Genomic DNA, 15294 nt, shown 5'->3' on the forward strand with positions numbered 1-15294 from the left:
GGTGGTGCATCCATCTAATGAAGCAACATAAATGGTAGACAGCCTAATTTACCCCATTGTATAACGTTCCATCACATCACTGACATTGCCTCAGAAGCTGCATTAATGGACCTGGAATCATCTACCATCTCCAGCCCTGCCATTATGTCTATGCTTCTCCTCCAAGCTTCCCAGCTCCAGTGAGACACGTTCACTTCACAGCAGCCACATTGCTTCAATCCTGGACCAAAATCTCCCTTTTAAGGGAACTGCAAAATTTCAGGGATCAGAGATGGCATTTCAGCCTGGATAGGCTGCACACTCTGGTGCTCTGCTCAGCTGTAATTTGTTAGGAAAGAAACCCTGCCCTGTCCATGGCAAAAAGCCAATTTCCTCCTTTATTCCTGCAATTTACTGAACAAATCAAGCCACATCTCATGTACAGCCTCTTACGCAGGGTGCTTGTAAAGAATAAGATCTATTTTCACTGCTTTATGATTCAGTGCCTGGCTGGGGCTCGTTCACCTTTCACTTGGCAGCTGATTTATTCTGTAATCTTCCCACCCCATCCAAGTGGCCAGGGACCCGAGTAACCTTCTGTTTTCTGCAAACCTATAATAGAAGAAAGAAACCAGAGCAGGAAATGCAGGAGGAACAAGTCATGTTGCGTTTTATTGTGACAGAGTGCTCAGATTACCAGCTTGCCTCAGGAGCTCTGGCAGGAACTGAACTTTGTGCCATTGTGATGAAAGAGCCATTCCCCTGCCACTCCCCCCACAGGTTTGCAATGGAGTCTTGCAGCTGACCTGTGACTATGATGTCATCTCAGTAATTCTGGCCACTAGTTACTAAGATGACCTGGAGAGAGACAGTTCAATTCAAGGAGACTTGATTGGCCCCACAAGTGATGCCAGTGTAAAGAAAAGAGCCGGGCCCTTCAGGTACCTGTCAGAGAGAAATAAGATTCAACCTGGGCCTGGCTACATGCTGTTGACCCCTTGTGTCCATTTGCCAGCAGTGTCCATTACTGACGGATTGCTGTGTAGCGTGATCTGTCTCTTTCCTTTCTCCCCAGGCCAGGCATTCATGGCCAAGAGCAGGGGGGACCAGGCTGGAACTTGCAGGGCTGTTTTACATTAAGTTAATTTGAGTAAAACTGATATTCAACAGGCAGTGGGGCCCTATTATAAAATGCCAGGATGCTTCAGTGTATTCTACATGCAGAGGGCGATGTTGCTTAATTCTAAGAATTAAGATACTGTGCATGGAAACAGTAAAGAGTGAAACAGCAGAGGGGTGCATGTTTGCTGTGTTATTTATTATTTGCCACATTATGCCTCTCCTATTCCCACTGAGTAGTATCTTAGTCTTCAGTTAGCTCTATTTAATATCAAAGGGACTATTCAGACTAAGGGAATACTCATTGTGAATAAGGGTGGCAGTATCTGGCCTTAAATTTCACGTTATGGTGCCAATTTAGAAAAAGAGACATACTATAGCAGAGATCTGGGCTGATGCTCTAGCCCTGGCCTCTAGCTCCCATAGCTGAGAGTGTATATCAGGGAGGTCAGAAAGGAAGGTGTGGGACAGGAATTTGAGGAAGTAATACTACCGGATAAAGCCACTCATAATGCTGATAGGTGCAGTGCAGGAGGTTTCTGTACATTACCAATGTACCTCAATCCAGATCTGCAGTGGCCCTGTTCTAATCTTGAGCCCCTCACAAACACTCTGCTGGGACCCCATAATATGGACCTGCAGTCCCTCTGCTCTTCCAATCCTGGGCTCCTACCAATGCTCTTTAATCCTGACCCCAGGCTATGGACAGAAACAGTCATGTGGAACTCTGGGGTGGGTTTTGGATGTGGATAAATAATCACATGGGCTAAACTGAAACCCCAGAATTAATTTAACTTACATCAGATGGAACCAGGGGCATCAGATCTGCACAAATAAACCTCCGTGCATGAGCTGTGAATCATCTCCCTCCCTCAAACCAGCCTCCTAGCATAGCAGGTTAACTACCAGTGGTGGGAAGGGACTTCAGTTACAACCACCAGGTACAGGGGCCAAAGTCAGCAGGGCAGCAAAGCAACAGTGTCCAAGTCAGGAACAACTGATGCAAACAAGTCCAACCTCTTTACTTGTCTGGTAATGTGGTGATGCAAACCCTCTGAGGCAGTGGGCTGGGTGGGATTGACAATGGTTGCGGAAAACTCCCTTTCTGGCTGTTTCGTGCAGAGGATGGGGAGTAAATCATGTTCTGAGGAGTTGTGAATTCTGGCTGTGATCAGATCCTGTCTGCCCAGAGCAGGGACTGGCACTATGGAGGGACTGAGTCACTCTGTGGAGACAGATGAAGGAAATAAAGGGCCTGCCTCTGAGAGCTCTGCCATTGACTCCACTAGGAGCAGAATCAAGCCCAGCATGTTTCAATGATAGCCAAAGAGCTAATGATGAAAACATGCTGGATATGAGGCTGACAGAGGCCTCTAAGGGAATCTGTGTACTGGAGAAACAGGGAATCAGTTATGATAAGAATGGAGTCTGCAGCCCATTGCCTGCTCAATGATCATATGTGCAGTGCATATAGAGAAGCATCGGACGTTAATTATTAATATTAGGCAGGGGGAGGCGGTTTTCCAGATGCACCAGTTCCTGCATTCTGTATATGTGAGCTCTCTCCACAGCAACTGCAGCCTGTTGCACTGTGATGGAGGGAAGCTGATATCCCACCCTCACCCCACTTCTGCCGTAAGTGCAGCACGGTACAGCAGGGATGATGGCTTTTCCCAGCTGGTGTCACTTTTTTGGCTTCCTTTGCTGGCAGGCCTCAGGCTGCAGTGCTGAGCTGCAGCCCCAGCTCCATGCTGCAGCCCAAGGAGGGGTGAGAAAAGGGACCTGAGAAAAGGGTCTCCAAGGCAGGTCACCTCTCCTCCCCAGCTCCCCGTGCCCTGGTTCACGGTGCCCCCTTACTGCAGGGTTCCCCAGTGCCCACCAGAGCCACTCATCTCAGGGTGACACTGTGCTTCTGGCCAGACCCCGTCCTGTGCAATGCCTGGAAGGGTGCTGAGTCTGGGATTGCAGGATCAGTGCTGAGAAGCTCGCCCCAGACACACCCGTTCCAGCCGGGTGCAGGCTGCTCTCTTGGGTCCCGCCTGCACCTGCTTCCCAGCCGCCCTAACGGGATCTCAGCATCTCCGGCTCCCTTTCCCGCCCCGCTGCCCCTGCGCCCTCGCAGGCAGCCCCCACCTCCCAAACTCCAGCGCTTGGCCTTGATACAGCCGGCGGGAGCCCGGAGCCCGTGCGAGCTGCAATCACCCCCCTCCTCCGGATCACGCAGTTGGTACAGTCTGCCGAGCCCCAACCAGCCTGGCCCGGGAGGCAGCCCCGGTTGCACGCTCGCTGGAGCGCTGCCTGCCCTGCCTGGAGGGATTAGCGTGCACCGGGCTGCAGCGCCCTCTGCACCCGCCCAGCCCTGAGCGTGCCCTGGGCTGCCTGCAGCAGACAGAGCCCGCCTGCCCGTCCGCTGCTGGCCATGTCCGGACCCGGAGCTCACAGCCAGAGCAGGAGGCTGCCCTGTAAGTCCCGTCTCGGGGAGGCTGGTGCAGGGGTGGGTATTTGGCCGGTGGCTTCCCAGCGAGGGTCCCCCCCAGCTCGGTGGGGGGATCACCCTGCCGCTGACTGTCCGGGAGTAGGCATGGAGGGACATGTGCAGGACCGAGCAGGAGGCCCCCCCCGGTGAAGTCTCTGCTCCAATGCGCCCCACAGCAGGGACCTTCCCTGGCCCGGACAGCGCCCCAGTGTTGAGACCCACGTGAGGCTGAGGGCGCGCTCCTGATGCCCGCTGCACTGAGCGGGGTTTGGAGCAACCGCTTGTATCCCAGCTGCATCCCCGGCACAGTCACAGCCGGAGGCCAGTGCCCGCTCTCACCCACGCACACAGACAGCAGCTGCCTCCTGCCTGGGTAGCCTCCTGCAGGAGGGGGGCACACAGCTGACACTGCAGCTCTTTCGTGGGTCCAGCTCAGGGGGACTTAGAGTGGGCAGGGTCGCCATGGGTCACAGTCCTGGCAAAAAAGAATTAAAACTGAGTCGGCTCACTAAGGGTGAAAACGCTGCCCTACCAATGCATGAACATTTATTGCAGCTGGGATTGTCATTACCCCACCACCACGCTTATTTTCCCAAGCCTCTTAAAACACTGAGTTTAGGGATTCACAATGATCTTGCAGTGGTCAACAGCCCAGCACAATCCTGACTATTGTCCAGAAACCGGCTGATTCACCCCCGTCCCCAAAGTGTCATATATCATGGGCACAGGCACTGGCCGTCACCCATGACTCACACACACTTCCCATCTGTTTCACACAACTTTCACCTACACACCCACTCGCTCCTTCTCTCACACACTTAAATTGCATACCCACTCGGCCACACCTGGATCAGCCTTGCGCTGCGTGCATCTCTCTCAGCCAAATGTTTGCTCTGTAAATTTACAGTCAAACATGAGCAATTACTGCTCAGCCAGAGTTTAGTCTAGATGCCTCCCTGTGTTCTGTCTGTGTCGGTCCCTTCTGTGTGTGCGTGACTGTGTGTGCATGTACACAACGGTACTGATTGACAGAGGGAGTTGCGGTTTTGTCCGCATGGAAGTGCTAACCCAGTGGCGCTCTGCTCCCCCATGCCTTGCCCCTGGCACACGACTCTCTGAACTCTTTCCTTTTTTAGTGAATTCTTTAGCTCTGGCTCATCCTCCGAAGCTGCTGTCAGGCCCCGGCTGGAGCAGCATAGACTTCACAGGCAGCAGCCACAAATTGTGCTGTGAACAGGCACCAGGCAGAGCACCCCCGACCAATGGTCCCATGGACACGACAGCCCTCTCCTCCCACAGGCATAGCTCTTCTCTGTCCTTCTCCAGACAATTCAGCCATACAACCCATACACCAGTGCCCTCCCACATACACCCTATAGTGCCCTTCTGCCAGTGCCTTCCCACGTCCCTCCGTACACCCCACAAAACCCGCCCACCAGCTCTTCTCCACCTCCCCCCCACAAGCAGTGCACCTCTCTACCCCACCAGGCAGCAGCTCCCTGACCAAATCCCTCAGCTCTACAATCCCTATTTCCTGGCCGCTCACCTCTGCACAGCCGCCAACCCCCCTGCTTCCATCTCGCAGTCACCATGCACCAGCCTCCCTGAAGTCTCTCTTCTCCTACACCCCATGGTGATTGGCACCTCCATCCTTTCACATCCTATTGTAATATCATTAGTAGTTCTACATGCTGAGATCCAGGCAGCCACATCTCAAGCTGCTGGGTCGTAGGAAGGGCTTGTCCTATCCTGGCATGGATAGCCCGGTGTCCTCCGCTGGGGACATTCCTTTTGGTGGGGGTGCAGGCTGCTTTCCTGTGAAGTATCTGGCACTGGCCCAGAGCTGGCTGGGATGTTGTCTGATCCGGAACAGCAAAACTCTCCCTGTCACCTGCGGAACCTAAGGACAGGAGCAAACCCCTGAAGCAGCAAGTGTTCTGGATAGACAAGGTCCATGGAGCCGAGCAGACAGTGAGTCAGTGAAGGACTCTGCACAGCCAGGCCAGCTCCAGGCAAAGCTGGGGAGGAGAAACGGGGTGGTATCCCAGCTCCTTTAATGAGCCTCTCAGCAGGACTTGGAAAAGCTTCAGTGTGTGGGGCAGAACATGGAGTGGAGGGTGCCTGTCCATGCAGCTTGCAGCAGAGAGCCTCTCAGCCTGGGTCGACAGACACAGGCTAGCAGGACTCATCCAAGTGCTCTAAAAATAGCGGTGTGGACAGTGATTTGAAGTTGTGGCTTGTGCTGGAGCTCGGACTGTGAAGACCACCCTAGGCTTCAGAGCCCAAGCTCCAGTCCGTACTGCAACTTCTCAGCGCTGTCTACACTGCTATTGTTAGAGCACTAGCGCAGGCTCCTGTAGCCCGAGTCTGTCGACCTGGGCTGAGAGGTTTGCTGCCATGGGCTATATAGATATCCCTTGTGTGGCTTGTGAGCCTCCCCACCTCCTCTCATCCTCCCGAATGCTTTCCTGGCTTATCCTGCTCAGGGTTCTATGTCAAGTGAATCAGGCCCTGTAAATAGCAGGGTCTTGTGACGCGGCCTCTGCTGGGGAGAGAGCTCTGGGTTGTGGGGATATTTTTAGTGTGGAGTCACGGAGGAGTTGAGGATTGGCTAGAAAAATACTGACTACCGTTCATGAAGAATCCTTCTCAGAAACCAGGGTCACAAGGTGCCACCTCCTCACCCCATTGACACTCTCGCTCTCCGCCCTCTTGTTTTTTCCTGCTCTGTCTCTGCTAAAACCACTTCCCTCCCTCTCCCTCTCCTGTGCATTCCCTTTCACCCGGCAGGCTTGGGTTTAAGTTTTTCCTTTTGCTGCGATACAAGGCCAGATGCGGAATCTGAGAGGGAGGCTGTGCAGAGAGTTGGTACAGGAGCATTTGGCAGGTTCCAGGCATCCAGTTTATGGTCACCTCATTGCCCCAGGCCTCTTCTAGGTCATTCCAAGGGTTCTGCTCCAGCTGCCTCTCCCGGAGACTGAAGGAAGTTGCAAATTCTTAGGGTGGCTTTACCCTTTATCCTGCAATGTTCTTGCTGAGAGAGGCTGAGACTGGAGTAGCTGTGAGCTCCCCCCACAGTCACTTCCCCCACCTGTTCCCTGTAATGCCGCCTCCTGGCAGGGGTTGTGTGTTCACCTCTATAGACAGGGCTCAAATCAAGGGGAGCCCAGGGTACTGTGATTTCCTCCACCACTAGTGTGAAGAGGGTCGGTGTGTCCCTGTTCCAATTCACAGGGCCTGGGGGGATGCTTTTGAGGGGATGCCCAGTCATGGCATGGCCAGATCAGGTGTGAAGCTGTGCTCCTTGGAGTTGCTCCCTAGAGAACTGATCCACACCCTGCAGAATGTGCCCTCTTCCCTCATTTATACTCTGTTAACCTCCCCTTTCCCCCTGACCTTGCCCCATTCATGGCTTACTCTGTTTCTTTAAACTCTTGGGGAGTTTTCAAGGGATTTAAGGAGACATCAATTAAAGAAAACCCTCTCCCCATCTCCTTTTGTATTGTGCCTCCTTTAACAAGCCCCCCTGCATCCATTCAGACTGCCTGGTGCACAGAGTGGGATTTGTACTAGGATCCGGCAGGACAAGGGGAAATGACAAACTTGTCCACTCCCAGCGGAAACACGGCCAGACAAGCTGCCCTGTGCTCAGCGCTCAGCCCAAGAAATCAGTGAAAAGATCTCACTGTGTCCTAAAGAATCCATTCAGCCATATCACCCCCAGGGCTCATGTCACCCTCAGTTGCTGGGAGCTACCCAAAGCCAATGCTTGGCATTGTTCCCTGCTGGTGTGGAATAGCCAGGACTTCTTTGTGGCAGGTACTCCTGCACCATTCACTATTGTGCTTCCTGCAGGAAGATGGCGAATAGAGTAACTATGAGCACCTTGTATGTCTGGCCTTTTCTGCAGTCACCCTACAGAGTCTCATGCTGAGAGACAGAGAATCCCAGCTGTGCAACCCAGCCAGCATATCTGCCGTGTTTCTTTCAGTACCTCTTGCTAAGGCAGGGTGGCACTGGAGTCTCTGGAGCCAGAACACCTCCCCGGCTCCTTATATTGCTTCCTGCTGCTGGAAGAGGCTGGGACAGAAGAAGCTGCGCAATGGCAGTAGAAGGAAATCCCCATATCTGTTTCCTTCTCACGGGCCTGTGATAGGCTGGCACCTCTCCTTTCAGTCCCCACACTTGCATTCAGGTCCAGTTCTTCTATAGGCTTTGGTGCCTAATGAGCAGGAAGAGCCGGAAGGATTTGAAGGCAGCAGGGAGCCTGGTGCCATTTCATGCTCTTGGGAAGTGACAGGCTGACGTGTTGGGGGGGTCAGTGATCCAGGGAAGGCAGTGCTGTGTCCCAACTGCGATTGTGCATAAGCTTCAGCCCATTGGTTGAGTGCCTTGTAAAAAAGACCACCAGCAGGTATTTAAACCTCGGAATGAATTCCCTGCAGCGCACAGGGGCTGCATTGTGTGAGTGTGTGTCACTTGCTGGGAACATGCCATCCTGATGAGACAATCACAGGGACTGACAGCGAGGAGAATGTGACCATCAGTCACATGGCGAAGGGCAGAGACAGGGAATGTTACTCTCTTTTATTTCCTCCGTGGCGGGTATTTAGCTGCAAATACATGAGCAGAGCTCTTGGCCTCCTAGAGTGCCTGAGATACAGGAATAGAGCGAGGGGGAGGGGAGAGAGGGAGCTGAGATGAGGAAATGGGGGGGAAAAGGCTCCATCTTAGTTTCAGTTTCTCACTGCAGTCACCAGTCACTCTGCTGCACATCTTGCTTGATGCCTGCCTTAGTTACATAATGGTATTTCAGTGCCGGCTACTCAGCTGGCTAATAAAAGCTCACAAGGAATTTACAGACAAGTTAGCTAATAAATCCAGGCACATCTTCTCCATTGAGGCTGTAGCACAACTCTTGAGTGAGAGTAACACACCAGCAGCCCATGTACCAACCCATGCCACCTCCCTGCATCTCCTCCTGGATGCCGGGAACAGCCCATGGCTGTAATTATTATGTCTTGGGAGAGAGATGTACAGTGTGTGCATTAACAGTGTAGAAAATTGCAAACTCTTAGGATGGCCTTACCCTTTATCCTGCAATGTTCTTGAGAGAGGGCCTGAGACTGGAATAGTTGTGTGTTCCCCCTTTCCTCCCCTGCATACAGACAGTGTCTCCTCCTGGCAGAGGTTGGGAGCTCATCTCTACAGACAGGGCTCAGATCAAAGGGAACCGAGGGCACTGTGCTTTCCTCCGACACTAGAGCGACTGGGGTCAGTGTGTTCCTGTTTCCACTGTGTCCTCTGTTCCAGTGGAATAGGTGCACCGAGGAGATCACATGGTCTTGTTGCTCTACTGGAAAGTGAAGTTGTAACATATCGGCTATTGGACCACCAAACGGCAGTATTATTAATCTGTTAGGTTCATATTGATATTGCAATAGTATCTAGGGCCCCTGAGTGAGGACAGGGCCCTGCTGTGCTAGTGCTGTACAAACACATAGTCAGAGTTATGCTGTAGTTGTAGACGCCAGCCTGTGGTTGTGGATGCTGTTGATGCCAAGGGTATGGGGAATGAGGGACCTTGGGAAGGAGTGTGAGGTGCAAGAACTTCAAGATCACCTTCTCCAAAGTGTCCCCAGCTCTCAGGGATTTCACTAGAGCAGCTTAACGCCCCCAGTACCTGAACCTTGGCTTCTCTGCACTACTTTTTTGCTGGCCACTTTCCCTGGGAAAATTGTGACAAGCCACTGGATGGTCCATCCTGTTAGCCATGGATTCCAACAATGCTACAGCTGCAGCTTTCCTGGAGCAATGGGAAGCTGGTGACTGCCCTGGTGGGAAAGCACGATAGGGCAGGCTCCATGCAGCTGGGCTTTGTCATTAGTAAGGCTAAGATTTTATCATGGTTATTTTTTTGTAAAAGTCACGGACAGGTCATGGGCAATAAACAAAAATTCACAAGAGCCGGTGACCTGTCCGTGACATTACTAAAAATAGCCTGGGGGCAGGGCTATATTGTGTGGAAGAATGGAGTCCCACGGCAGAGGGGATGGTAAGGCCAAGCCCCCCGCCAGCGGGCCACAGCTCCGAGACAGGGGTGTGTGGCCCTGGCTGCAGCTTCCGCCAAGCCTCAGCCGCAGCTGGGGGTGGCGCACAGCCATGGAAGCTGCGAGGGGGATACACTGCCCCCAGTGCAGCTGCTGGGCAGGGGCACACAGCCCCGGCTGCAGCATCTGCCAAGCCAGGAACGCCCCAGGGTTTGGGTGCGCGGCCCTGGATGCAGCCCCCACCAAGCCCAGGACACTGCGGAGCTAGGGTGCGCGGCTCCATCTGCAGCCCCTACCTAGCCTGGGACACTGTGGGGCTGGGGAGTGCACCCTGACTGAAGCTCTTGGCGGAAGCTGTGGGGCTGAGGCTGCAGGGTCCTGGGTCCTGTCAGCCCCAGTTTCAGGGCAGGGGCGCACAATCCCGCCTCTGCCTCGTGAAGCCCTACACGTCACGGAGGTGCGGGGAAGTCATGGAATCCATGACTGCTGTGGCCTCCATGACTAAATCATTAGCTACCCTGCAGGAGCTGCCAAAGGGGCCCAGAGTTACCTCAATGCTAATTGCCGGATACACAATCCTCCAGGGTCAACCTGTTCCTTGTGCAGCCCAGAGTTTTGTAATTAGACCACCTCAGTCTCCTCCCTGCCTCTGTGTCATAGCTGTTCCCTCAGCCTTTCTCTGACACAGCTCTGGAGTTGCTGATGGATTAGCGAGTATGTGTGGGAGCGAAGGGGTGGGGGGGCTTGGATTCTGTGTGGCCCTGCACCAGGATAAGGAGGAGAATGAGCTTCTGGCCAGTGCAGCAGCAGATGGTGAGACCAGCAAGGAAAGTAAAATGGGCTTAATCTCGACATACTGTTAAGGTGCTTTCAACACGGGGTTTAGTCTCTTGGCAAGCCGTGTGAGATCCTGGCTGCATGGGCATCTCGCCAGCCTAGCCCTTGGCAATGGACAAGGAGACAGACAGCAGCAGGGGCTGGCACTGAGCTCTCTGGCTGCAGTAAGTGGAGAGGCCTAGACCTGGGATGGGCATCTTGGAACCAGAACTTATGCCAGGTGGGTTGGAGCCTGGAAATGGACCCAGCAGTAATGGGACAAGCAGAACCAGAAATGAATACAGAATCCCGGGGGAAATGTGCAGGTCACCAGGAGCTATAAGTCACGCAGCATTGGCAGCTGGTTCCTGATCGGTATATTTCAGATGCAGGAGTTTAGTCCTGAGGGGTTTCCCTGGGGCAGATGTCTGATGACGAAGACGTTTAGCCTTAAGAGGTTTCCCTATGGCAGGTATTGAGAGGGGGGGAATTTAGCCCTGCTGAGTGTCCCTGGGGCACGTGTCTGAGCAGGGAGTTTAGTCCTGAGGGGTTTCCCTGGGGCAGGTGCTGTGGGAGAGGGAAGAAGTTGTTTGTTTCCTCTTGGGTCCTATGTTATAACATTCTGGTCCTGATACAGACACAGCCCCCATCCAGTCAGGGTGGGGATCCCAGGCAATTGCTGCCCTTTGCTGGGATCCCCTCCTGCCCCGCTTCCAGCAGCAGGAGGTGGGTTTGGTGAGTGCTGGGATGGGAACAGGCTAGGATGTTTGTTTGGTTTCCTTGGTTTCTTCCCTGCCCGGCTGGGTTGTCACATTTTCCTTGCCTGGGCAAGCGTAGCAGAGACGGATCCTGGAATGAGACTCCAGTCGGGAAGCATCCAGGCAGCTGCTGGAATAAACCAGCAAGGCCCAGTTCCTCAAAGGTATTCAGGCTCCTAAATTCCATTGAACTCAAACACCTGAGTGGATCTGGGTCCAGGAAACCAATTGGCCAAGCTAGAAGGGCTGCAGGTTCTTTGCTCCTCTGGTTTCCTAAAGCAGGAAGGACAGAGACAGGCCCTGCTGTGCTTAGGCGGAACTGGCCCTCCACAACCGTATTCCCTGAGGAGGGCTCAGCCCTCCTCCCTCAGTGGCTGCTCATTGCTCTTGGGAGCAGAGTTAAACCCTGGGCGGGATGAAAGGAATGCAAATACAAAGATCCAGGCTGGCTGTGTGTGAAGGGGGGTGGGGCGAATGGAGGAGCCTGTTTGTGTGTGTGTGTGGGGGGGGAGACTGGGATTATAGACTGGTGTATGGAGGGGAGAGTTTGTAGGCGGGAGTGGGGGTGTTAACGCCATTTTATGACTGTCGCATTTCCCAGTCCAGTATCCCTGGCACTCGGGGTCAGTTCCTGTTCCTGGGAGAGTTTCCACTGTGTTAATATTCAGAGGCAACTCTCTGATTAAGGCAGCAGGAAAACCAGTGTGTGACAGGCTGGAGCTGAGACTACCCCATATCACGTACACCCGAGCACTCTGGTTACACAGTCCTGAACAGTCAACATCTGGGCTGCCATGTTTCCTTTCTGCCAAGCAAGGCAGGAGTGTCATCTAGTGCAGGGGTTCTCAAACTTCATTGTACCGCAACCCCTTTCTAGATGCAAAATTACTACATGACCCCGGCGGTGGAGGGATCGAGCCTGAGCCCGGCTGCCCCAGGTGGTGAAAGAGAGGGGGTCGGAGCCTGAGCCCCACTGCTCTGGGGGGGAAAGACAGGGGACCGGACCCCAAGCCCTGGGTCCCAGCAAGTCTAATGCTGGCCCTGGCGACCCCATTAAAATGGGGTTGTGACCCACTGTGGGTCCCGACCCACAGTTTGAGAACTGCTGATTAGTGGTTAGAGCAGAGGCCTGTGAGTCAGGAGGACTTGGTTCTATTTCTGGCTCTGATACTGGGCGACCCTGGGCAAGTCACTTCTGCTTTCTGTACCTCAGTTTCCCTCTCTGGAAAATGGGGATAACAGAACACTAATCCCCTCTCACAGAGGGGGTGAGAGTTAAAGTTTGTAGAGCGCTTTGAGAACCCTGGAAGAAAGGTGGGGAAGCCCAAAGTATGAGATGGTCATTCCAGCTGTGGACACCAGACTGGGCTATATCACAGGAGCAGAGTCAGTAGCAGTGGCCCCCAGCTCAGATTGCACTGCTGGAGCAAGCTCCATGGCCTGTAATACCTCTTCCATTGCTACCAAATCACAATGAACCCCCATTGGTAAAGTAGAGCAGGAGAGCAATACCTATCCTGCAGGACACTGATAGACAGAATAGGGTAGACTTATGCAGCCCTTCTTGGCCTTGGCTGATCTCCCATGCCCCATCTGACTGCATCTAGCCTGTGCCTGATCTTCTACCTTGTTCCTCTACAGCTGACATGGAGCATGGGCAGCGGGGACTGGAGCCAGAGCAGATGCAGCAGCAGCTCAAATTACGTGACAGGCAGAAGTTCTTTGAGGAGGTTTTCCAGCATGATGTGGATTTCTTCTTCCCCATGTCCCACCTGCAGATAGAGCACAGGAGACGTAAGTGCCGCGGGGCTAGGGGGAGGCATCTGTCACACACAGAATGGGATGGAAGGCACTGCGGAGGGGGTGACCTGTTATTTATAGAGCCCTGAACAGGCCATAAAGATAAGGGCCCCACAGAGCTCACACTGTAAACAAGCCAGCAGGCTAGTCCCACAAGCTGGCCTCCCATGGCATCGTCTTCTCAGTGCTGTCGGTCCAGGGCTAAGAGGTTCTCATCTGACTGGCACTAGTGATGGGCCCTCCCTGGTTTTCTGGCCCGTGTCTCTGCAGCTCCGCTGGGCAGCATTTCCTCCATGGAGGTGAATGTGGATATGCTGGAGCAGATAGAGATGATGGACCTTTCTGACCAGGACACCATGGACGTGTTTCTCAGCTGCGGGACAGAGGATAACAATGTTGCCGGTCTCCTGCCAGGTATGTACACAACCCTCCCTGTTAGCTCCCCGCCCCCCAACCTTCACGCCAGCTGGTCAGTTCTTCGATCCAGTCCAAGCCCTGCTGTGACTCTCCCAAAAAACTTGGGGCTTTGGCCTGTGGGGTTTGAAAAGTTCACACCAGCACGGCTCTGCTAGTACGGCTCCATTGGCGATACATGAGCAGTGGAGGCTGCCGTGCAGAAAGGGCACAGGCATTTTCAGCATCACAACATCTAATCTTAGGGAAGGATACTGTTGTACAAACACCTGTCCCCTGCCTACACTACAGCCACCATTGCTGGGAGCAGAGAATTATGGATCCAAGTTTTTCAGGGCTGATGTGCACTCTGAGCTCTTTAAGGTTTGTGGGACTGAATTCGTGTCCCCCAAAACTGCTCTAGAGCAGCCACTGTCCCATCATACCCTGCCACACTCCTCACCACACTCACTCTCCCCTGGGCCCTGATTGCCCATGCTGAGCACTCTGCACAAAGTGTGGGGCTGCCAAGACCTTGACTGTCTTGCATTGAGCTCCCTGTTGGGGGTGGCGTCAGCACCATAGTGGCCTCAGGCTGGGCTCCTCGCATGGGGAGTGGAGAGCCAGGCAGGTTACCCTGTGTTGAGCTCATTGTCTGGGGAGGGGGACCCCAATGGGAGAGGAGGAGGCATTGGGAGCCTGATCACCCCATACTGCACTCCTTGCAGTGACTCTGAGAATGAGTCACTCTGAGAATGAGTCAAGCCATTTAGCGGCAGATTCTCCTCTGTTCCAGTTAAATGGCCTCACAGATGAAGGCTCCAAGCTGGAATTTTACGGAAAAGGCTCCACTGCCAAAAATGGGGAAGGAATGTGAGGCACATGCCCTGCTGCCAAAGTCTGGGACTGGGGAAGGAGACCCGGCTCCGGCAGCAGCCTGGCTTGTGCTGGGGATCAAAGTCGGGCTAAGGGATCGGTAGCTCAGCAGCTCAGTCCTGCTTACGGCCAGTTCATGTCTCTCTGCTCATGGACAATAAGAATTTTGAGCTCAGTGACTCCCACCCAAATCCCTCCTATCCCCCACCTCTCCTGACAGGGATAGTTCCAGCCCACTGCCTCATCTTCTTTCCTCCTAAAGGGCCTAGAAACACTGTGTACCCAAGTTGCTGCCCCTACTGATATGGCGCTCTGCACATATGTAGCCCCTGCTGTGGGATGGGAAAGGGATGAAGGCACAGCCTGTCTGCGGAGGGGTATGGTGGAGGTAAAAGGGGCTGGGCACAAGGCCTGCAAAGATGCTAGCATATGGGTTTCTTCTGCTAATCTTGCCTCTCTCCTTGGGCAGAGCCCAGCCACTACCAGGAGGAAATCACCTTGCAAGTGCCCAATGCAGCCGAGATCAAATCTCGGATCTCGTCCACATCCTCCGTCTCCACAGACCTGAACAGCCTGGACACCAGTGAGGAGGGGGTCGAGACCCCCGTGGTGCAGTCGGATGAGGACGAGCCCCAGGAGGACAGCCCTGAAGTGCAGGCGGCCAGAAGCTAGCAGCAGGCTCCCTGCTCTCTCCTCATGCACCCTCCGCATGGACCTGCCAGCATGAGAGGAAGGAAGGCTGCTGGTTGTTTGACTCTTGCTTAGTACAACCCAAGCCGTCTCCCCTTCCCAAGGAGCGGAGAGACGGCTTCCCCCAGCACGTTCTTCAGTCAGCCAGGAGAGTGGTGCAGAAACAGAGGGGTAGTGTAGTGCTTCAGAAATTAACTCTTCAGGCTTTGCTACTAACTCTCCCGCTTCACTCATCTGAACTGCTACATGAGCCATGGCCTCAGCTGTGCCCATTTCTGGCAAGGCCTCCCTGCAGGATCAACAGTCCCGCTAGTCCCAGTGGGACCCCGCCCCCCCC

General features: G+C 53.9%; 2 protein-coding genes across 5 annotated transcripts in view; both read left to right on the forward strand.

Annotated features, from left to right (window-relative positions):
* DBNDD2 (dysbindin domain containing 2) overlaps positions 1–15286 on the forward strand; it is a 49128-nt gene extending 33842 nt beyond the window's left edge. Inside the window, exons 1-4 of one of the 3 annotated variants that reach the window (XM_032767406.2) lie at positions 3389–3560; positions 12840–12992; positions 13269–13412; positions 14737–15286. In XM_032767406.2, coding sequence (XP_032623297.1) covers positions 3518–3560; positions 12840–12992; positions 13269–13412; positions 14737–14939 — 543 coding nt within the window. In that variant the 5' untranslated portion in view covers positions 3389–3517 and the 3' untranslated portion in view covers positions 14940–15286. Of the gene's footprint in view, positions 1–3388; positions 3561–11282; positions 11363–12839; positions 12993–13268; positions 13413–14736 lie in introns of those variants that run through there. The other 2 variants (XM_032767408.2, XM_032767407.2) reach the window with 2 other exon arrangements.
* SYS1 (SYS1 golgi trafficking protein) overlaps positions 1–15294 on the forward strand; it is a 114872-nt gene that overhangs the window by 34906 nt on the left and 64672 nt on the right. The window contains exon 3 of one of the 2 annotated variants that reach the window (XM_032767416.2): positions 12840–12921. The exons of the other annotated variant lie outside the window; for it this stretch is intronic. Within the exon in view, the coding sequence (XP_032623307.1) occupies positions 12840–12843 (4 nt within the window). The 3' untranslated portion in view covers positions 12844–12921. Of the gene's footprint in view, positions 1–12839; positions 12922–15294 lie in introns of those variants that run through there. 2 annotated transcript variants of the gene reach the window in all.

Source organism: Chelonoidis abingdonii, chromosome 14 (assembly GCF_003597395.2).
Source record: "Chelonoidis abingdonii isolate Lonesome George chromosome 14, CheloAbing_2.0, whole genome shotgun sequence".
NCBI lineage: Eukaryota > Metazoa > Chordata > Testudines > Testudinidae > Chelonoidis > Chelonoidis abingdonii.